This window comes from Saccostrea cucullata, unplaced genomic scaffold (genome assembly GCF_032062105.1).
Source record: "Saccostrea cucullata isolate Sc308-1 unplaced genomic scaffold, CSIRO_AGI_Scuc_v1 ctg4535, whole genome shotgun sequence".
NCBI classification, from domain to species: domain Eukaryota; kingdom Metazoa; phylum Mollusca; class Bivalvia; order Ostreida; family Ostreidae; genus Saccostrea; species Saccostrea cuccullata.
The window spans coordinates 23,944-49,149 of record NW_026918230.1 but is presented as its reverse complement, the minus strand read 5'-3'; the positions used below and the strand labels follow the sequence as shown (position 1 = coordinate 49,149).

General features: G+C 33.2%; 2 protein-coding genes across 2 annotated transcripts; both read right to left on the bottom strand.

The window, feature by feature from the left end:
* Positions 1-384: 384 nt before the first annotated feature.
* LOC134259902 (perlucin-like protein) lies at positions 385-4,213 on the bottom strand. Its single transcript, XM_062742502.1, has 4 exons — positions 3,928-4,213; positions 3,356-3,429; positions 2,853-2,949; positions 385-620 (listed from the first exon to the last, which is right to left on the bottom strand). Exons 1-4 carry the CDS (start codon positions 4,067-4,069, stop codon positions 385-387), a joined length of 549 nt encoding a protein of 182 aa, XP_062598486.1. The 5' UTR covers positions 4,070-4,213.
* A 9,140-nt stretch (positions 4,214-13,353) lies between these two features.
* Positions 13,354-24,280, bottom strand: LOC134259882 (uncharacterized). Its single transcript, XM_062742484.1, has 5 exons — positions 24,039-24,280; positions 22,247-22,275; positions 21,553-21,606; positions 16,785-16,858; positions 13,354-15,688 (listed from the first exon to the last, which is right to left on the bottom strand). Exons 1-5 carry the CDS (start codon positions 24,194-24,196, stop codon positions 13,445-13,447), a joined length of 2,559 nt encoding a protein of 852 aa, XP_062598468.1. The 5' UTR covers positions 24,197-24,280; the 3' UTR covers positions 13,354-13,444.
* Between the last annotated feature and the right edge of the window lie 926 nt (positions 24,281-25,206).

The window sequence follows — 25,206 nt, the reverse complement described above, 5'->3', positions numbered from 1 at the left end:
GAAATCAACAACTAACGTCAACAGTATAAAAGACATATTTCGGACACTGCGATTGATTATTAAAAGGTCACATCAAAGTTCATTATCCGACTATGCTTTACTCGCATTGGTCAATATTTTAATGAACTACGAGAAATTCTCTTCTCATTCAACCACAGCCAGAATGGGAGAGGATCGTACATTTTGGCCGTGGTTTGCGACGATGTTGTGTGACTTGCTAGAATACATTAAAAACAATATATATTTCCTTTACAATTCCTTTTATTCAGTAAATAATAAATACACAAGTACCGAATAGCGGTTTTACTCACAGGTTTCTGCATTATTCAATGGTTTGCTTGATAATTGTTGACCTTATGATTTTTAATACAATTTGTATTATATTTAGTCTTTTTCACATATGTATGAATACATCTCGTGACACGGGGTTGTTCCCCAAATCCCGTCACGACAAAGATGTACACAGTCCTGGTCGCCAAGGTCATCAGGTTCATCCGGATGCCAGTCGGAATAGGAAGTGACGTTGTTGTTGTTTTCTGTCCAGACAAATAGGTTCTCCTTGTCAATATCGTTGGCACCTATCCAATGTGAACAACAAATCCACCAAGGGTTACATCCAGCTGAAAAATGTGAATTAACGTTAAATAATAAGATAATTACGGAAGCGTAATAGTTCCACTTGCACACTTAATTTTTTTTTTATTTCTATACTTAAATCTTTCAATTATGCACTTTAACCTGTAAAGTTTACACTTTAATCTGTAAATTTTAACAATTTCATCTGTAAAATTTTCATATTTTTCTGTACATTTTACACTTTAATCTGTGAATGTACACTTTATCTGACAAATTTACACTCTATTCTGTAAATTGTACACTTTATCTGTAAAATTTACACTCTATTATATTACACACTTGAATCTGTAAATTTTACATTTTAATCTGTAAATTTGACCCTTTAATCTGAACAATCTGCACTGTAATCTGTTATAATGAAATAGTCGTTTCGGGATGTTATTCCTATGACATTGAAAAATGGATAAAACTGAGATGTTCACACTTTTCTGCATAATTGTATTTTACATTTACATTTTTATATGACAAATAAGGATGTGCGATTTACGCATGGGCCTCGTAATTTCCCCCAGCAAAATATCGAGAATCTGCTTTACATTCAGTAAATTTCTTTTAAATTAGTTGAACTATAGTGAGATGAAAAATAAAAAATATATATCTCGAGGATTTTTTTCTTATTCAGTTATTTGCACTTAAGATTGATATTGCAAGTTTATGGCTCTATGATCATTATGATATAAAATATAACATTCAAATTACTGTCAGTTTTGAAAGGTTGCAATAAAGAAACGTCATTGAATCAAATGATATAAATTCCTTTGCTGTTCCAAATTTATGAAAACTCATATACTTTAATTATCTATATACATGATATATGTATATACTTTACTAATTTATGATTATTCAAAATTTCAATTCCAAAAGTATTTTAATTGTTGTCGGTAATAGTATAGATGTATCATGTAATACAATTAATGCTTTTAATAATTGAACTGCTAAGCGCATTAAACGAATTTGCGTATGATGATATCAATATTATATTCCTTAAATGCATTTGTATTTGATTTGCTCTTCACTAATGTTCTAAGAAAGTCTTACTTGTATCAGTCATACTACTTTGTTTACTATTTGCATTAAGTGTTAAATAAAAAATCAGAATTGAATTTTATCATGCATAATTCAAGGTTCGTTGGCTTTAAAATGTGATACTTACGATGTATTAAGTTGCCATATTAATGTAAATTGAACAGATAAATGTACATTTTACATTTTAAAGTGTAAATTATACACTTTAAAGTGTAAAATTTACAGATTCATATGTAAATTTTACAGATTAAAGTGTAAACTTTACAAATTAAAGTGTAAATTATACAGATAAAGTGTACAATTTTCAGATTAAAATGAAGAATAAAAAAATTAAGTGTCCACGTAGCACTAAAACGCTTCCGTAGTTACTTAAATGATATTTAGTGGTGGATTAGAACTAGCATTTGTAAAATAATTGATTTTCGCGGGTTTTGGTTTCGTTGTTTACGAGGTTATGACTCACGAATTCATGTCCACCACAAAATATGAAATTTCATATAGAAAACTACTCAATACTTACCTATCCACGAAATCAATTCCCAACAAACCAGTAATAGTATTATCAAAATAGGCATGGAACAGTCATCCGAATACGACAAAATGATTTGATTGCTACAAGTAGGTCATAAAATTTTAAATGATATCTACATAACTAATCCATCACTGACTATCATCCAATATCCAATTACCCACTGAATAGTATCCACATGAATGATATAATTCACCACTGAATATCGTACAAAATCAATATCCTAATTCAATTTACGATAATAACTATGCAACTGAAATATGAATACAGTTTACGGACATCAAAGTATACCTTGTGTATTCCTAGAGGAGTCCTAGAAGAGTAATTAAGAACTCTTGTACAGCCGTTTCGGAATTCATTTGCAAGAATTATTAACTTATAGGTATAGGTGCATAAATTCATAATTATGTGTCCAGGAAATAGAAAATAGAAAAAACAGTGAACATTTGCACTTCATTCAAAAAATTAAAACACAAGGACCTAGATGGACATATTTTAGCTACATAAAATAAAAATAAATTATTATTTTATGTAAATTGCTTAATCTAAGCGCCAAATGGGAATAAATCGACATCTTAAGTACTCTAAGTTTAATCCATTACATTATAACAGCCAAGCAGATAGTTAAATACAAACAAACAAACAAACAAACAAAATGTACCAGGATCCAAGACTGGCAGAAAGGTTTCTGTTAACCATGTATTTTCTTCTTCCGTTTCTATGGTAACCAAATAGGCCCCTAGTTTTTCGCACTCATACTGAAATAGACAAGAGGATTCATATTTTCAGTAGGCACAATATTAAATCTTTGCATTTAATTTCATGAGTGTGTTTAACCTTCAAACGTTTCATAACGCCAATTGATTTATCGTTTTTCTATGTTCCTAAAAAACATTTGGAGAACATTTATAGGAGAAAAGTTATACCAATGACATTCCTAGAAACGCCAGACATATTGGTTAATTGACGGAATTTTTTGTTAAACCACCTCCTGTTTCAAGTTATCAAAATATGGTACACGTATATGCATTTTATGAAAAAAATTAAAGTCAAGAGGGTAGATCTATCCTCCTGTTTCATGGAACCAAGAATCATGTTTCCTTCTTCCTGTCAAAAAGGACAAAGCCTGAAATAATTTAAGAGATACATGTATATAATTCTAACCTTAGCATCCCACCAATTGATGCTAGTCTTTATATGTAAGTAACTATGCATTCCATACGACAGCCAACCTTCTCCTATAAACAAAAAAATGTAGCAGTTTAAAGTTACTTTAAATCTTTTAAATCTTTTCTTTTTATTGTTGTTTGTTAAGGTGATAGAATTTTATTGTAACATAACAAAACTTTGTAGATTGAAAATGAAATTTTTTTTTTCTGAATCGGGATTGTACACTTGAAACAAAATTAGAATGTCTATTTGTATGACGATATATTTGATATATATATATATCATATACCCGGTATACATTTCATAAATGCGTGAACTTAAATCCATCATCGGAATTCTTTCTGTCATAACTAATTTAACATACTTATAATCAACTCGACTATGTCAAATTCCAAAAAGTTGTCATACATGTATATGATGAATAAAATTTGATTTACCAATTAAATTTGACAATATGGTTTATTGTTTTAAAATATTACTTTAAAATAAATAATCAAAGTTCTAAATAAGTCTTTCTTATGCATGCAATTACGTCTTAGCACATTGTTGTTATCAAAGTTATGTACCTTTCAACACTGCTGCGAAATACCTCCACCCTGTTTCGTAATCACTTAAAAACAAATCCAACGAATCACACGATTTAGAATAAAGATGGCACGTCTTTCTCTTGGAGTTGTAGGCAAAACAATTACAGTCCTCCCCACACATAGCGGAGCACTGAGTTAGAGAGTCAGAGTCATGCAGCGACAGAAGAGAATCAAAAATTTGTATGTCATCTAAGAAGGTATCCGCGGTATAATAAGACTGGAGGAGGGTGGCCCTTGTCCATGTCAACACGGAACACAGAATCAGGCAGAGGTTGTATCCAAGTATTGCTACTTAAGATTCAAAGTATAAAATTAGCAATAGTTATTAATTGCAGTTTTAATTAAGAATCTTCGAAAGTAATTAAATTGCATAAAATTAGCAATAGTTGTTAAATTGCAGTTTAAAGTAAGAATCTTCGAAAATAATTAAATTACAAGAAGTATTGTCAAATACATTTTCATAAGACCATCCGTAAAAAAATGTTTTTTGCCCTCTCCTGACAGATTGACTAAATGGCCAGACTCAATTTTTTTTTTTACATTCCAGGACACTTTATCATTATTTATTTTTATTCCTCTTCTCCCATCCATAAATATGTTGAATTCTTTTGACGAAAAAAACTTTCCCACTTACCATCCGATTAATAATTTACCTTGATTCGGGAGAAGGCAATTAAATGATATTTTTAACAGCAGGATAATGTTCAATCATTACTTTTCCTGAATGACAACTATTCGTGGTCACTTTTCACGAAATTATTTCCCAACAAACGTTTTAATGTATATCTATTCGAGGAATCTTCCGAAAATAAGAAAAAAATTTAATTAGCAACAAAATTATATCCCACGAACCAACAAAAAATTGCTTACCCACGACCATTGCCACTCCTGTATTTCATAAATATGTTCTTTATGAAAGATTAGTACCTAGACAATATGACCTTCATGCAATTGTGATACCGCTCGTGCATATCCTTAATTTATTATATATTTTTTGTTGCCTTATTTGAATTTAAAAACTTAAAAATGCGTCCTTATTTACCTTTCAGAATTCTACAAATGCTAAAAAGTCAATTAAAATGGATTCTTCAACGTTTATTTACACAGAACTTCATTGATTATTTATGCAATAACTTAAATAATTCTTAGTATTGTAGGTAACAACAAAGGGACAGGTTATAGGTTTCTTGTTTATTTTAGAAAACATCGCAATTTCCATTGACCCCTGAGAATTGTGCCAATTTACTCAGTCAATCTTTAAAACAAGAAATTCTAAAATATTAATTTTTATCTCGGAGAGAATAAAGAGTGATCCATCAAATCAGGCTATAAATATTTGAGATAAAATCTTTTAAATTATTTTCAGCTGAGTAATGATCACGAAAAATATTTAATGACATTTCAGTGACTGAATCCCTGAGTCAAAAGTTCAACAACTTGCCATAGATTTGTCATGATTTGGGCCGTTGGTATGGGTCTGGATAACTCAGTCGGTAGAGCACCTGACTGGTAATGTAGTATTGTAGTCATGTAGGGTCCCGGTCCTGCCACACATTTTTTTCCCTCTCCTGTTATATATTAATGAATCATATGGAGGTAACAGACAGCTAGTATTCAAGATCAAAAGTGCATAAAAAATACAAAATAGGAGCAGAGCAAATAAAGACCTCCAAAAAATAGGAGATGGGATCACTTCGAAACAATTTTGATTGATGATTGTATATTGTTTAACGTCCCTCTCGAGAATTTCGCACTCATATGGAGACGCCACAACTTTTTTGTTTGAATGCAGTTGTGTTCTGGTGCAAAGCCAAAAGTTATGATCAAGGTAAAAGTGCTTGATGAAGAATATATGGAGATAATGAACAGTATTCAATATCAAAGTCTATAAAATAATACAAAATAGGAGCAGAGCAAACATGGACCTCTAAACCATCAGAGGTGGGATCAGGTGCCATAGAGAAGTGATCATCTCCTGCTGACCGATAACACCCGCCGTGTGCTCCTTGTCATGATCGGGAAATAACGGAAAAATCCATCGTCATTCAGTGTATAAATAATTGACTAACAGTAAGTGAGAAAAACGTCAGTGAGCATTTGACTCGATGATAAATTAAGTACAATTTTATTCCTTAACAAATTATGCCAGAAATTAAGCTTATCATTTGGTGTCTCCCCAGAATGTTATCAGAAGAACAAGGTCAAGATTCAATACAAATTCAGCCTTTTTCTATGATATAAAATTATATTACATGATATTTATTATATGATGTTCATGTAAGAAATAAAACTTCATACAAATCAGTGCAATAATAGCATACAATTTATCCTCCTTAATGTTAATTGTAGAGTCATGAACCTGTGTCTCGTCCCGTATTTTCCAATACAGTTGAGGCAGATATCGATTTTCAAAGAATTAAAGATAAAAAAATCAAGTGCGGGGGAAAAGGGAAAGAGAAAATATTTTCTTTACTCAATTTAGCATGTACCATGAGGTACACGTAATTTGAAAAGACCTATAAAAAACACCTTTAAAATCTAATATTTTGAGATATCTGACACTTGAGAGATGCCATTCCATGCTCCTCCTTCAAGATATATTCTGTAAAGATACACAACTTGTTTTTAAATCAATTTTAGCACATTTTGAAAACACTAATTTTGCAGGGCATAACAAAGCCGAAAACTGTATTGACCTATACAAACTTTACTTTTTTTAAATTTAATAAAGACCAATAGTTACTATTTAGTTTCTAAATAATCTACTCATACAATTTCCATTGAAATAAAATGAGATAGCTTTATCAATATTTGGAAAGCAGTAGTTTATATAGGTTTAAACACTTTTCTTTACTCGAAACTTAAAACATGTCTCTATGCTTCCAGGGCACAAAAGGAAACTGTTTGGATACATATAAAAAAAAAGTTGTGCTTTAAGGTGTATGGACAAAGAATTGAAGTTAATATTTTCTGTATAATATCACGACTTATATATTTTAATAGCATTTCACACAAAAATATAAAAAAAATTATTTCATCTTAAAGTTATTGAAACTTCAAATTTTGGATGAGTTTGATTTACACATCCTTGCACTCTCACAAATTTTACTTTATTCTTAATACTTAGGAAAAATGGCAATATTGTTGTGTATTAATGAAAAATATTAAAACTTAATCCAGAAAAAAAATTATATTCAAAGTAGAAATGTTAGAAAGCAAAACCCCTTTCACAAGTATCGTCATTCCGCGCTAATGTTGTGTACAGAGTTTAGCAAACTTATCGCACCCGTGAAAGGTACAGTTTTCGTAAACAGGGCACGAGGTCTGTTATTGTGGATGTTTACGATTCACCAGGTTGTTCAATTGTTAAAGTCTGCTCATCACAACTGCACGGACTGACAATATACTGTGTGTATGTTTTACTTTCGAACATTTCTACTCTGAATTTTCTGGATTATAGTTTTGATATTTTTCATTTATACACAACAAGATTACCACTTTTCCTGAGTATTAAAAATAAAATTAAAAATTGTGAAAGTGCTAGGAAATGTCAGTCAAACCCATATAAAAATTTGATGTTTTAATAACTTTCAGATGAAATAAGTTTTTTTCTATATATTTTTGAGTGAAATTCTACTAAAATATGTAAGTCGTAATATACATAAAACATTAACTTCAAATCTGTGTCCATGCACCTTTAAGTACCAAAAAACACAAACACACACATCCTCTCTTACACGCATTTTGAGTAAAGCAAACAAGAAACTCGAAAAGGTGGGATAAGGTGACATCGAGGATTAAGTATCCTTTCTCATATAAAATACATGTACAGCTCCGTGCACTTTATAACTCGCGTGGTTTTTCGCACAAATTAACGTCACATTAAGATGTCGCGAAATTCTGCAACGAAGCATCAAAATATATTTTATAACTTATCAATTTTATAACTTAATTTTAATTTCATTTTGTGAACTTTTAAACATAAATCACACATATTGTTTATAGGATTTTGATGTGCTTATAGTTTATGACAGTTCTAAAATGGCTTGTAATGCTTTCTCATCAAATGCAATTGTCTGTATATCCGTTTTTTAAGCAGTCTTTGTCTAGACACAATAATATTGCAGCTAATGTAATTTCTATATTGTCTGTACATTAATTGAATCTAAAGCCCAAGATGATAACAGTATTTCACCTACTTACATGTAGCTGCTTTCCACGTTAAAAAGTTGATATTTTCTCATATCTAATTTCCGACATCTAGCATCATCAAAGATACTTCCCACCGCAAAATTTCAAAGTTTCTGTCGTTTATATAAAGATTTTCTTAGATTGTCTGAATAATATCACGACTTATATAATGCTACATGTACAGCATTTTACACGAAAATGTAATCTAAGAAATAATGTACTACGAAAATTAAAAGAATTCTGGGACTCGTTTGATAAACTTATCCTTGCTATTTCACAATTTTTTTCTTTATCTTTAACATTTAAGAAAAGAAGCGATTTTTTGTGGTAATGAAAAATATTACATCATCTATAATCCAGAAAATTCAGAGTAGAAATGATCGACAGCAAATCCTTCTCACTAATATAATTAGCCAGTGTTTCGTGCTCTGTACAGAGTTTAACAAAATTGAATATACCTGCAAAACGTTAAATGATTCTGTTAAAAGCACAAGAGCTTTGTTATTGCTAATGTTTACGATTCACCGGATGTGTTCAACTGTTAAACTCTGCACACACCGACTGTGAGTGGGTTTTGCTTTCGGACATTTTTAATCTGAATTTTCTAGATTATAATTATATTTTTCATTAATACACAACCCAATTGCCATATTTCTTTAGTGTTAAGAATTTTTTTTTTAATGTGAAAGTGTAAGAATAAGTCAATAAAAGGCGACGGAAATTCGAAGTTTCAATAATTTCCGAGCTTATATTGTCCCCCGCTTTCTCGAAAGCGAGGGGACATTAAATCTCATTCGTCTGTTAGTCTGTATGTCCGTCCGTCACAAAAACGTTAACCTTTCCCATAACGTTTGATTTAATGGGGTTATGGCTTTTATATTGCAGAAGCATATTTATAAGGATGAGACATTTCTTTGGGTACCACAAAATTTGACATTTTGACCTTGGAGTTTGACCCACTTGTACGCAAAAATTCCAAATTTTAACTTTGGTCGTAACTTTTGAACGGTAGGTACTAGGACTTTCATATTTCAAATATATATTCTTTGTGGCAAGACAGACATTTCACTGAATACACACAACTTTGACCTTGACCCTGGAGATTTCCGTACTTATGGAAAAACTTTGACCTTGACCATGACTGGTAATGGTAAGGGCTAGGATTTTTATATTTCACATATGTAATACTTGTGGCAAGACCTTTTATTGGATACCACCAAGTTTGACCTTGACCTTGGAGATTTCCGTACTTATGGAAAAACTTTAACCTTGACCATAACTTTTGAACGGTAAGAGCTAGAGCTTTCATACTTCACATATGCAATTTTTATGGCAAGCTCTTTCATAGAATACCAACAACTATGACCTTTAGTTTGACAAACTTTTAAAAACATTAAACCTTGACCATAACTTTTGAATGGTTTGGGCTAGGATTTTCATACTTCTTATATGTAATACTTGTAACAAAACCTTTCTTAAGAAACCAATAACTTCGATTTTTGACCTTGGAGTTTGATTTACCTTTCAAAAACTTATCCCTGGCCATAACTTTTGAACATATGGTGCTAGGGCTTTCAAAAAAATCAAATTTGGTGATAATTTCTAAATGACATATGCTAAGGCGTTCTTATTTGACAAAATATGCCATAAAAATGGCATCTCACCCACAAAGACACCGAAACGGTGGGCAACAATTCTTTAAATTTGCTTGTTATATTTTAGAATAAAATATTACAGCAACGTGTAAGTCATAAAATCATACAGAAAATTTGAGAAAATATGATCAAATCTGTATCCAAGCACCTTTAAGTCAATAAGCATCATGCAGCACATGCTAGCAAAGCAATTGCAATATAGGATAAATGATACAAACAGATTTTTATCAGGTCTTATTTTTTAAGGGGGATGTACGGCCACCTTTAGTGCTGTGAGAACAAAATGTAAACATTTCTTCAAATGGCTAAAATACATCATATTTTGATCAAATTTTAAGTCCTTATGATAAAGATACAATAAATATTCATAACTGAATGTATGTTGTGCATATATAATCTAGACTTTTGCAGAAAAATGCTTTTGATATGCTCCTTAGAACTGCGCAGCTACAGAATTCAGCAGAGCCTTAAAAAATCCAAAAAAATATGCAAACTGTGCATCAATGTTCTCTCTACAACCATTTGTTGAGAAAATGTCTAAATTTTGCACTTTTAAATGATAATTTCAAGTTCAAAACAAGGTATCGTTGTCTTCAAAAAGAGTGTAAAGAACCATGAAAGTAGTTCATGGATAGCAGCACGTGGTCTATTTTTAGCACAGAATTTTGTTTTCCAGACCTCTTCTTAATATGGAGGGACATAACAATCTTTAAATGTAGAAGAGAATTACAGTTGCAAAATATTTCAAATAGTATGAACACTTTTAAAAGAGGAAATGTGTTATAGTATGGCTTGAAGTAATTTATTTAGTATTATTATCGAACAGTTGTTAAATAATGTACTTATTGATATCAAAGAAAAAAATCTTAAACTCTTTGATTCCAGGTAAGGAAAAATGAGCACCATCAAAGTTAAGAATTAAGAGTTTGTAAGTTTGCCACAGATAACTTATAATATATATCAAAATTTTAATTATCACCAATGAAACACAAAGAAATTAAACACATAAGATCGATATGAATGACCTACTAGTACGAGGGGTGATCAAAAAGTTCGCGAACTATCTCTATATCTACAAAACCACAATTCAGATTAGAAACAAATTTGGTGCACACATAGCCAAACACAAGTTCTATAAAATAGCACATGCTGAATAAAGTTTTGCTCATAATGACGTCATTATGCAGGTTCTTGTGACGAAAAATGGTTGCCTCAGTGGAACTCGTTTAACAAACGACTAAAATATTTATGGTATATCTTAAAAATGCCTTTGAAGTAGCATATAAGAATTTGTTCATAGTTTATTAAGACAAATGACTTCCTACAAATTCAATCCATGATTGGATAGATCGTTTTAGTGGAGGAAGGCAGATGGTTAAATATGATACTTGTTATATTGCCCAGTGATATATTAGCAAGTTGAAAAGGGATGTGTTTTTAATTAAGCAATATGCTATCAAAGACCTCCAATTTACACTTTGAAAAATACTTGAATATTTCAACAATAATATAACTATCAAATACCTAAGATATATCGTTTACTTTTTGATCTACCCTCGTATACTCTGTCAAATAAACATTTACAATTTTGATTTTAGCGGAGCAACATTTGAAAAGGAATGAAATCATTCAGAGTGGGTTAGGAGATTTAATGAATAAAAAAACTTTTTCTATTTGCCCTTTTTGTCAAAATTACAATTTTACAGAGTAAAGGAAAAAAATCAACATTAATAAACATTTTATACCATCTTTAAAATGATGTTTGGTGGTCCTCCCAACTCAGGGAAAAATTATTGGGTCCGTATTTATAGGTGAGAAAAAAATTCCTAAAATTTTAAACATATTCGTTTACGGAAGAAAAAAAAACAACATGTAATATGATGTAAAAAAAATGAGTCGGGCCATTTCTATGCAGTAGATCGGGAGAGAGGGCAACCAAATATTTTTATAGCAAATTGTCTTATAAGGCTAGTACATGTTCCATCACATACTTAGTTATGCAAAATTTTAGAATCTTTGGCACTATTTTGAAAAACAAACATAGGATTTTTTTTGGGGTGGGGTGGGGGGTAGCCTCTCATTTTTTTTTTTGCGTGATAGACATAGCATATGCAATGGACTTTTCTTTGCACACATTGTGCTTGCTTCTTAATTTCAAAGAAACAACTCAATATATCTTATCAAGCTTCGTATGTTCAATGAGCGAGAGCTTACAATGTTGTCAACATAATGAGACATGATGCGTTTTTATGTCCAAACATTACACCATACAATGTGTGGTTCATTGCAAACAATCTAGCTATTTATTTGAGGTGCCTGAAGGAAATCCTATAACTGCCTATTTTTTCTATCTAACTGCTAAACAAAATAGACACATGTACCAACTTTTCGAATGTAAGACATGTAATTACAATTTGTTTTTCATGCACCGCATATTGTTTAACATTTTCAAATTAAATGCTAAGCATCCTCCTTGCAGTGCCCCATTTGAAAATAACTTCTATCGCCACAGAAAAAAGACCCGCCGTAATTACATATGTTTAGGACATGTTTTATCTTTTTTCTTGAGTTTTAAAGAAACCAATAAATCATCAGGACATGTTCCATGAAAAAATTAAATATAATCATGGTAATAAACGCATCTATCCACAGCAGATATATGCACATGCCAACCATGTGCTCAGTGGAATGATATTATCGAGGAAACTCGAGCTGTAAACAGAACAGATTTTCCCGATTTGCTGGAGTGGGGTTAAAATCGCTTTTTTTCATTAATCAGACGATGCAATGCAACAAATAAAAGTAGTGAGTAATATAACCTAATGATTATTACTTAGTAATGTCTTGTCTTGATGTTATTATGGTCGCATTTATTCTAAAACCAATGCTATTCGAACTTTGTGTGACAGAGGAATGGCGGACGAAATAAACACATGGTCTCAGGAAGACACCCATATGAAAAATCAAATTTTCAAGAATTATGGATAATGAAAAGAAAAAAGCGAAACAAATGGTTGTAGCCATATTATCAATGAATCAAACTAACACTATATTCAATGCATTTTTCATCTCATGAATGCTGTAGCTGCGCAGTTCTAACATGATTAATTTCCTCCTAATTAAAGTAAAATAAACTTAATTATTAACTGATTTTGGTCTCTAACAGTAGGTAATTAGTGCATTAGCACTTTGAGTAACTTTGGGCTAGTTTAGTAGAGTATTAAGCGCATTCTTGGTATTTCTTATTTTACACCAGACTAGATCCAATATGGCTTGTACATCCCCCTTAAGTAAAATGATCAAGTAAAATTGAAAAAGACTTGAATTCAGTTTAACTCGTCAATTTCACAATAATGTCTTAATAATTAAATATCACGTTATCTAAAACAAAAATAGGCCAAATATTTTAATACAGTGTACCAGACCAGAAACCCATATTTTTCTTTCTGTTTGTATCATCTGTCCTTGGGGACTCATTTAACATTGTGTATTAATGATGTTTATTTCCTAAAGGTCCTAGACGCATTTTTTTTCAGACACAAAAAAATCAGAATTAAAAAGTAAAACATGACTGAGTATCATGATTCATATCAATACATATTTTTATTTCTACCACACAGTGGTAACAATATTGTTGGACATAATTAACCCTAAGAGACCCCTTCCTCTGGATCGTCTTTGGTATCAGGAACTAGGACTGTCTCTCCAGATACCGGGTCTAGAGTCAGCTTCAGGTGAGTGTCATCAGGATTAGCCGTCATTATGTCCGGTGACGGTACTAACATTGGCATACCATTGGTTGGGTTTATAACTAATGTTAGATTTAGTGTTTCTATAGGTTCCTCTAGAAGATCCTGTGGTTCATCTGGTTCCTCCTTCATATCGTTTTGTTTTACTGCTTGGTTAGATGTTTCGACAACGGGCAATTGCATAGGTTCTTCTAAAAGATTCCTTAATACCTGTGGTCCGTCATGTTCTCCTTTTAAATCAATTTGTTTTACAGCTGGCTTAGATGTTTTGACAACTGGTAATTGCTTAGGTTCCTCAAGAAGATTTCTTAAAACCTGTGGTTCCCCTATTAAATCATTTTGTTTTACTGGTGAAGTTTTGACAATAGGTAATTGCCTAGGTTTCTGAACATTGGACCTTAGAATATTTGGTTTCTTAGGATGAACTGTCACATACTTAGCTTTCTGCACAACTGACATCTTTATTTTTCTATCTTGTAATTTCCTCCTTAATCTTTTTCGTTTTAATTCTCTCTTTGGCTTTAAATCAATAGGTTTGGGCTTTACATTTTGGAAACTTGGTATCTGTTTACTTAAATCTGATAGCTCACTTATTAACTTAAGCTGCTGCTGTTTGGGATTTAGGACCTCAACAGGCGTCAACAAACTGAAATTTGGCATCTGTCCGGACTCTTCATGATCAGACGTTTTACTTGTCTGTTTTCTAGTATCACAACAATCACTGGTAGATGGCTCATCTGTACATTTCACTATTGACTGTTCTCTTGTATCACAACAATCACTTGTTGGTGGTTCATCTGGACATTTCACTAACATGGGTTTACCACTAACTGGATCTATAGTCAGTCTAAGATTTATCAATGAAGACATGCCCTGGACACTTGGATTCCCTGAATCTGATCCTGATGACACTCTCGTCTCCATTTGTTTTGATTTCATGTCAGACGACCCCTGATTTACATTACCAAGGTCTGGTGCTGTTGTGGGGTATCTAACTAAACACGGTATTCCTGTATGTGGGTTTATGTCTAACATAAGACTAATTGGTGGCTTATCTTTACTTACATCTGGATTCACCTCTATTCCGTTCCCTGTTGTCTGCTCCACTGATTCAGCATTACCTTTACCTCTTGTACTTGTACTTGACTCTGCTGCTTCAGATGTTCGATTTATTGTATGTATTTGGGGTACTTCTTCTTCTACAGAAATGACATTTGAGTCATGTGATCCATATGTTCCGGTGGTATCAATTGAATTATTTTTATGTGATAAGGCTTTACTTGAAAGGTGACTCTTGAGGGCTCTAACTCCTTCTGTATTCAAAATCTTTGATCTCTTTTTACGTAAAAAGGATTTTGAAGACTTTGGTTTCTTTGGAGAAGATGGTTTGGGGAACTTTGATTTTGTTAACTCTGATTTTGACGAGTCTTGTTTTTCAGAACGTTTGGAACTCTGTGTGGATGCTGCTGATATCCTATTATCTGATAAAGATGATGTTGAAGATGTAAGATTATATGGTGAGGATGATTTTGAAGATATCAGATTACCTGGTGAGGATGATTCTGAGGTCTGTCTATTTGATAAGGATTGTTTGGAGTTTTTAACTGTAGAATTAACTGTAGATAGCAATTTCTTTTCCATTTGTCGAGGTGCTTCAGTCCTATCATTTCTGTGTAACTCATAAACGTTTAAAAATGTTTCCTTTTCCCTTTGTGGAAGTTTAAATAGAAGTTTCTTTTCTAGCACTGCCTCATGTTCATCACCTTTTTCCTTTTGAGATTCACTCACATTTGAAGACGTTTTACTATCTCCTTGTGTGATTTTCCCATTCTCATTACTCGTTTTTGTATTTGATGTTTTCCTATAATCATTGAGGCAACTGGTCCGAGTATTTCGTTGTTTAGTTGATCTATTTGTCGAGTTGTTTTCAAATGAAGATATATATTCACTGCCCTCTGAAACAGAGTCCAGGGTTTCTGGTAAAGGTACAAAGTTACCTCCCTTTGAAATAGAGTTATCTCTCCTTGACTCGGAGTAATCTCCCCCTGACTTCGGGAGTTGGGTCTCCGTTCCCAGTTCAGTGGACACTATTTTACATGGAATCGCACTGATAACTTCTTCTTCCTCTTCCTTTATGTAAACATCCTGAAACAGAAAATATTATCAACATTTAAAGTGATCGGGAGGTCGTGAGTTCGTATCTCCGCCGCGACTGACCTAAGTCAACAAAAAATGGGTAGCAACTGTTCCTTCGCCATGCGCTTGGCACTTTGAAATGAAAGTTGCGGGTCCTTCGGATGAGACCTTAAAAACCAAGGACCCATGTCAGCGGCAGGCATTAGCATGATAAAGATCCCTCACTGCTCAATGGCCCTGAGTGCCGGGTATAGGTCAAAATTTGAAGCCCTTCACCGACATATGGTGACGTCTCCATATGAGTGAAAAATTCTCCAGAGGGACGTTAAACAATATACAATCAATCAATCAACATTTAAATAAATTCAAAATTTTGATACCTTTCTAAGGAAAACAAAAATAGAGTCTGGTTCTTTGACAGGAAAACATTACACCCTTTCGGACAACATTGATTGTTCTGAACATATTGAAATTTAAAACAAGAGATGTTTGTTAAACACTTATGCCCCATCCCCCACAAATTGGAATTTTTCTAAGTCCTAAAGGGCATAACTCTGTCAAAAATGGTGCGACTGTACCCAAAACAGAACTTGACCTAGATATTCATCTGACTAATCTGTATACTAAATTCCATCTCAATGTGTGCAACCTCTCCAAAGAAAATGAACGGAAACTGAAAATAGTTGGAGTTTTTCTAAGTCCAAGGGGCATAACTCTGTCAATTATGGTGCGATCGTACCCAAAACAGAACTTGACCTAGATATTCATTTGACTAATCTATATACCAAATTACCAAATTTCATTTCAGTATGTGCAATGGTTGTGAAGAAAATAAACGGAAACTAAATGGACTGACAGACCGAACGACAGACAGCAGCAAAGCAATATGCCCTCCCTTCTTCGAAGAGGGGCATAAAAATGGACAAAATAAGCAATAAACTTGACTGATTAACTTTTTAACATTAGCTTTTAAAAGAAACCTAATTTTTTGTCATCTCTCTTTTTTATTCTGTAAAAAGGATATGAAGTTAGCAGATTAAATTGGCCTTTTTAAATTCACTTTCTGTTTCTGATGTTACTGTACACTTTACATAACATTACCCACCTCTTCTCCGCTCTCTGTGTCCGAGTTACTCTCTCCACTGCTGTCATCATCAATAGACTCAGCCCCGTCCTCCACTAAATGCAAACAAATACTGAGGAATGTGTTCAATATTTGTCAGATGTTTACACTTCATAAAAATTCTATTGCAAATTATCAATCATGTCTGCTGTCTTATTTATGTTATCAAGTATTAACTGCTTATTGCTATCAAATTCTGTATCAGACATTTACAATTCATAAAAATTCAATTGAAATATATCAATAAATTTTGACTTGTGTCTTTGTACAAACTAAATCGTGGACTTTTACAAGAAGCGCTGACTTTTACAGTTGACGAATTACTCTCACACTGGGACAGTGTATGGAAGCTCTTTTACGATATAATAATTAAGCTCAACATTTAATTCAATGGAAACTAGAACTGTCCAATCGGGACAAAATACCCCCCGCTGGGTTTTTCAGAAGTAAGTTTTTGTATAATAAAGATATGTATCAAACACGAATTATAAAATTTTTCTTCCAGTGACCTTGAACTTCCCCAAATGACCTTGGGTCAAGGTCATGACACACCCTTGGGTCATGGGCAATCTTTGAGTGAAATAAGAACCTACCAAGCTTATCCATAAAAGATATGTGTCAAACATGAATTTTGAAATTTTTCTCCCAGTGACCTTGAACTTCCCCAAATGACCTTGAGTCAAGGTCATGACACACCCTTGGGTCATGGGCAATCTTTGTGTGAAATGAAAACCTACCAAGTTTATCCATAAGAAAGATATAGACCGGACACGAATTATGAAATTTTTCTTCCAGTGACCTTGAACGTCCCCAAATGACCTTGGGTCAAGGTCATGACACACCCTTGGGTCATGGGCAATCTTTGTGTGAAATGAGAACCTACCAAGCTTATCCATAAAAGATATGTGTCAAACATGAATTTTGAAATTTTTCTCCCATTGACCTTGAACTTCCCCAAATGACCTTGGGTCAAGGTCATGACACACCCTTGGGTCATGGGCAATCTTTATGTGAAATGAAAACCTACCAAGTTTATCCATAAGAAAGATATAGACCGGACACGAATTATGAAATTTTTCTCCCAGTGACCTTGAACTTCCCCAAATGACCTTGGGTCAAGGTCATGACACACCCTTGGGTCATGGGCAATCTTTATGTGAAATGAAAACCTACCAAGTTTATCCATAAGAAAGATATAGACCGGACACGAATTATGAAATTTTTCTTCCAGTGACCTTGAACTTCCCCAAATGACCTTGGGTCAAGGTCATGACACACCCTTGGGTCATGGGCAATCTTTGTGTGAAATGAGAACCTACCAAACTTATCCATAAAAGATACAGTACCGACCAGACCCAACCTGACACAAAGCAGTCCCAGAGCAGTCCCGGGGACTGCTTTCTGGGACTGCTAAAGCAGTCCCACAGCAGTCCCACAGCGGTCCCAGAGCAGTCCCACAGCAGTCCCAGAGCGGTCCTAGCAGTCCCAGCGGTCCCAGAGAGCAGTCCCAGCAGTCCCAGAAAGCAGTCCCAGCAGTCCCAGAGGGCGGGGTTTATTTATTTAATGGGCGGAGCTAACTCAGAAATGAAATTCCCAATAAACAATGGAACTATAAAAGGCTGTATAATTTGATTCTGGGTAGTATGCCTGGAATCCTTACATGTGTGATTTATGAACAGTACATGCATAGAGACAAAAATGAAATAATATTAATTGAATGAAGAAGGCTTCACATGTGAAATTAAACTGAACATGAATATTACACCAGAGCAGTCCTAAATTAAATTAATTAAAATTTATTAATTAAAATAAATTACAATTATCTGGTATATTAATAATTCGATTTCTTTATTTTCTGTAATTGATACTGTTTCCCATATTTATTTTTTATACAGAAAATTAAACGTGAATTAATTATTTTACACCAGAATTAGCTTTAAATAGATCACCCGAATGGAACCCTCAGATTACTGGTATGTTCAAAATTAATTAATCCTGAAAGAAATTCATACACATTTAATTTATCAATTTAATTTTGCTTTACATAGATTGAAATAAGGATCATTGTTGACCAGCATGTTCAATGATGTTAAACGCTGATATGTATACCCAAATAACATACACTGATTTTCTGCCCAAAGGCGATTGAAACTGCGAGTGTTGATACCATTCTTATACACATTAATCGGCGGTGTAAACAGGAGCAATACAAAAAAGAATTAAATCACAATTCCCGGTATTTTCAAGTGTTTATTTTTGAAATTGATGTACTTTTTAATAACTTGTTTATAAATCAAAAACTACTGGTAATTCATTAATAATTTCCCCAGTGATTTTCCACATTGTTTATGTTACGGAAGAATTAATGGAAGCATTAATTAATTTAATTTTTTTATTTTATTTTATGGTCATTTAATAAAGTGTGATATTTTATATTTGAGGGTTAAAAACATGTACCATTTTTAATTAAAAATCGTTTATTTAACTGTAATAATTATTTTTAAATAGTACAAATGCAAATGTTTAGTATTTAATTTTACATTAAATACGCCCATAATAAAAAAGGCCTACATGTGGATATTTTTTTCTCATAAACATTATCTTATATTTAGGGAAAAAATTATTCTTCTCCTGACTTCCTTATTTAACAAGTTTATTTTTTAAAAGTTTATTCTAATTAAACTACATTTGTGTAAATATACAGTCTAAGTAAATATTAATTAACTATAATAATCTCTACTTATTAAAAGATTGTAAGAAATCCTTGCTTTTTAAACAGTTTAAACTCATCTCTGCTGCAAGTAAACAAAACAACAGGGGGCCTGCAAATTCAGAATACACAAAGGGGCGGAGCTATCATGTCACTCAGAACCTTTTTTCACACATGAGTGAACAAAGCAGTCCCAGAAAGCAGTCCCAGGGACAGCTGGGACTGCTGGGTCTGCTTTTTAGAGCAGTCCCAGAGCAGTCCCACAGCAGTCCCAGAGCAGTCCCACAGCGGTCCCATAGCAGTCCCAGAGCGGTCCCAAAGCAGTCCCGGGGACTGCTTACTGGGACTGCTTGGGTGTCAGGTTGGATCTGGTCGGTACTGTATGTGTCAAACATGAATTTTGAAATTTTTCTCCCAGTGACCTTGAACTTCCCCAAATGACCTTGGGTCAAGGTCATGACACACCCTTGGGTCATGGGCAATCTTTGTGTGAAATGAGAACCTACCAAGTTTATCCATAAGAAAGATATGGACTGGACACGAATTATGAAATTTTTCTTCCAGTGACCTTGAACTTCCCCAAATTACCTTGGGTCAAGGTCATGACACACCCTTAGGTTATGAGCAATCTTAATGTGGAGTAGTAGATTCTAATGTCCCTCTGTAAGAAAGATATGGACCGGACACGATTGCACAGACAGACGGACAGACGGACAGACAGACAGACGGACAGACGGACAGACGGACAAGGTGATTCCTATATACCCCCCCAAACTTCGTTTGCGGGGGGTATAATAACTGGCTATTTCAAAGCACAGTTATGTTGTCATTGAAGAAAACGACAACCACCCTACCATCAAATCCAGTCCTTCTCATACAAGTGCCCCTAACACCATTACCATGACCACTAGAAAGGTTTCCTTTTCCATTATCAATTCTGTACCTCCGTAGATGTGAATGTTTAAATGTCCAAGTAAACAGTCAACTGTAAAAGTCAGTGCTTCTCGTAAAAGTCCAATAGTAAAACAGATATATGTACCTCTGCATCTATGCCAATTTCATGACCTTAAAAGAATGTTTCACTTTTGCTTCTTTAGACAACCCTATCTATTATTATCTAGCAATTACACACCACAAGGCAAGATTTTACTTTATGTGAAGACTGAAATTCTTAATTTTTTTTCATTTCATAGATACAGACCAGAGATAATAAAATATTATTAGTTCCGATGAAATGTACCCTTTAGGTTTATGTCACAATCTATTTTGTCAGATGCATCCAATATTAACAATTCACGCCCTTGGTATAGGATTTGGTAAAAAAATCGGTTTGATTGGTCAATTCATTTTTTTCAAACTTGACGGTCAGAGAAATAGTCCATTGCAAGAGCAACCAAACAGGAATAAGAAGAAATTACCAGTCATAAAGCTTGCAGTTAGGAGGTGTGAACTATTTACTTCAAGCACATTTGTCATCATAGGTTGTCTTAAAATTCAAAATGACACACTTAACTAGAATTGGTAATTAAATAAGCTGACTAAAACACCATCAATAACACTAGTGAAATGAAATTACTGTTGAAACAGATGTCCAACAGTAAAAATAATACATGTACTTACTATATACAGGGTTATTTTTGCCCTGTTTTATTTTCGCCCTTTCACACTTGCAACCAATTTTGCCCCGTTTTAAATTCACCCAGTCACCGTTTTGTTTAAGAAAATATATTGAATATTTTGAATTCGCCCCTTTTTAAATTCGCCCAAACGATGTAAGGGCGAAAGGGGGCGAAAATAAAACGGGGGCGAATATTTCCCTGTATACAGTATATCAAAATGATATCAATTCCCCATGGGTTTCAAACATATTGTGAAACTAATAGATATAACAAATTTTGTTTATAACAAAGCAAAATCACCTCTCTTGGCTTGAATCAAAATTTCTGATCAGATATTTAATTAAATGAATCATAACTCTATATAATACATGTAAGTAAATGTATTATGATGTATAACAACATCTGTAAAACCAATACACACCTTCTAAATCTAATGACATTGCTGTCCTCTCATCTTCTGTTGACATGGGAAAATCTAAAATGAAATTAAACTTTAACATTATTACTTTAAATAAACTTTTGATTTAAATTTAACCTGTTGAAGATTTTTGTGGATGGAATTTTCTGATAACACATCATTCTAATGCAATTGTTTTGTAAAACACATTTTGATTGGCTAATGCACTGATGTTTGAAGCAGTAAAATGAGCTTTAACGAGAGTGAAAGCTTTCATTGTGACGTCATAATAGAGCGACACAAAAACACAATGCTCCGTGACGTAATTTATATAACAAAACTCAACAAAATAAGACGTAAAAAACAAACAAAATGCATGGATTGCATTAGAATGGGAAAAACTATCTTCAAATTTGGTATTTGCGACTGTTAATGCTGATTTAATGGTCACAAACATCCATTTTACCGGCTCCGCTTACGTGCTGCCAGTAAAACTCAGTTTGCGACCATTAAATTAGCATTAACAGTGGCAAATACCAAATTTGAAGATAGTTATTCCCTAATTCAAATTAACACTAAAGTACATGTATAATTACCTTTCCAAAACATAAATAATATTTTTTTTCTGACAATCATCTTGCTGCATTATCAAATCTGTATAGTCTTACATTTTGTAAATATAATTGATAAAAATTTCAATATTCATTTTTTTTCTCACCTTGATCAGCTTCTTCAGTAGCATCAGACCTGCAGAAAAAAAATCACTGGGTTTAATTTTTTAGATAAAGTTTTTTTTTTTTTTATCTCATGATTATCGATTTCTTCCTTGACTATCACTAATTGGATATATTTTTGATATCCCACAGTTGTGATGTCACAGTTAATTTTGCATAAAACTGATGAAGTTAAATATCAAAATGTGAATTCCTATAATATTAAAATCATGAACAAAAAATTGATAGTGATGGATAATAAATGGATTAACAGAGTGATCCATGATTTTCGGTCAATTAAACAAATATGATTTTAAGGCAATTTGTTATGGTTTTATTTCTCCTTGCCATGGCCTAGAAATAAAAAAAAAATACATGACATGTTGGATAATTTTAAATCATATCCAACCCAAATTATGGCTGATCCTTTATGTAGTTGATGAGAAGGGGATGATACCTATTTAATAGTAAATTTTGTACCTGGTTTGGCTTTAAAATGCTCTAATCCCTGTCACTACAAAACTATATAACAAAGTTATAATCTGGCCACAGGGTATCAGTCCTGCCTGACCAATACACTGTAGCAGGAGAGGAGAAAATTACAGCAAACCAGACCGGGATTTGAACCGGGGCCCCTTGAAAATCCGGTCAGGTACTCTACCAACTAAGCTATCTGGCCACCAGTGATCAAATCCAGCTGACCGCCATATTCCTCTCTCCTTAAAGATCTTTGACCCTCCAGAGACCCTAAACCAGGCTCATCCCTGGCGGGCCTTTCACCTGTCAGTTCCAGGGCATGACATGGATGGCACCAGCGGACCAGACCCTGATTTGAACCGAGGCCCCCCTGAATTTCCGGTCAGACAGGTGCTCTACCCACTAAGCTATCTGGCCAATGGCGATGGAACCCTGCTGATCACCACAACACAATATACATGTTGATGTACATATCTATTATCAGAGACATGCATAAATAACATTAGATAGAATGTTCTATCGTTAAAATGATTTATTGTCCTACAGACCCATTTAACCATACACTCCTGTTGTATTCTTCACAATCATTTAGGAGAAGATCCGCTCCGATTTAATACACTGCAAGGATATGGGACGTATTCTAACTGTGGTGAGGGCTTGTCTCCAGATAGGAGACACAGTTAGATTTAATATTCTCACTTAAACAGGTCCAGCACAATACCCTGATAAAGGTATATAGCTTAATAAAGATATATATAGCTTGATTAAGGTATTACAAATACCTTGATCAAGGTATTTTATGGAATGAAAATACAAAAAAAATTCTTAAAAAATTAAATTTAATAGGTGAAATATGAGTTGTGCTCAGTGTGTTCACTTGTGCATGAAAAGTATTTGTGTGTCAAAAAGACAGCATAAAAGTATGTCTCCTTATGCGACATGCTTTTATACTGATTCCTTCGTGTTTGAGTATTTTACTTGCATGAATAAATTTATTGACAACAACTCAGAACTTGGCTTTCAGTATTAATTTTATTTTTTTAAGTGTTTTTTTTTTGTATTTTCATTACATAAAATATCTTGATCAAGGCATTTGTAATACTTGATAAAGCTTTATAGCTATAAAGCTTTATCAAGGTATATTCCTTTATCAGGGTATTGTGCTGGAGCTGTTTAAATAATACAAATTCCTATACTCAGACTATCTTTCTTTGGGGGGGGGGGGGTGTCACATTCCACTCCAGCTAGACTCAGTGACAGTTTAGTTCACTTATTCAATCTTGTTAGAAGCTTTAAAGCTGACCTATATGATTTATGTACCTCAGAAGCGGACACTTATCCCCGCAGAACCATTCGTGAACTTCCAACAGGTGCTCGAAAATTTTGTTATCTGTCGTCCAATGAAATCTCAATCTGGAGATCAAATTCCTCCAGGCAATGGCCGCCTCCCCCGTCAGAATGTTCCTGTATTCATTCATCTTTCTTAGAGTAATGGAATTTTCGCCAGGAAGAGTCGCAAAGTATCAAATATTGAAGTTTAACTATTGTTGTTTACATTTTTTTGTTTTCGGCCATGTTTTGAGCAGAATTTCGATCGGGTTCGGGATGCAAAGGTTGAGACCGGCGCGTCGATTTACCCAAATGGACCCAAATGGAGACACAAATGGACCCAAATGGATTAAATTTGAATTATCGTATTTTATTACTTAATTAAAATGATGAAAATAAATGATCTTACAGTTACAAATGGAGTTTTATATTTATTATTAATCTCTAATATTGTATTTTGAGACATGAAGTGAAATTGATGCAAATCACCAAAACGGCCATAAAATATATATTAATCATTTAGAAGTACAATGTATTTACCTTCTATAGATTTTTAACACTTTTACAATTTTCAGTGATCAAAATCTGTCATATATATCCAAAGAAAATTCATTGATATTACAGTATGGTACGTAGATAACGGATAGTAATATTATCCGAATCAATCTAATATGAAATAAATGATTCTGAAAGTTTTAATGCTGACATTTGTAAAGCGAAGAGGATTATGAATTAAAATTGTCAAGTTCATTTATATTTAATTGAGTTACATACATTGTAGGTGGTGCCTAAAAATAAATTATTTTGGGGGGAAAAGGAAAAAAAAATTAAAACCAACGAACCATTAACAAAGAATAATTACCATTACATAAACCCTTCCACCAAGGAGGTACATGTGGGTACATCGATATAAAATTACACTTTCTGCATTGAGACAATGTGAAAGACATATATATATATATATATATATATATATATATATATATATATATATATATATATATATATATATATATATATATATATATAACTCTCAACTATTTTCCTTTTTTTTTCGTATTTATTCAAAATAGTGAAAATATTTGTGTGCAACATCTGCTTTTGTTAAACATGTGGTTTATGCTGGCCATACGAAGGTAAAAGCAAAATTAGTTTAGTC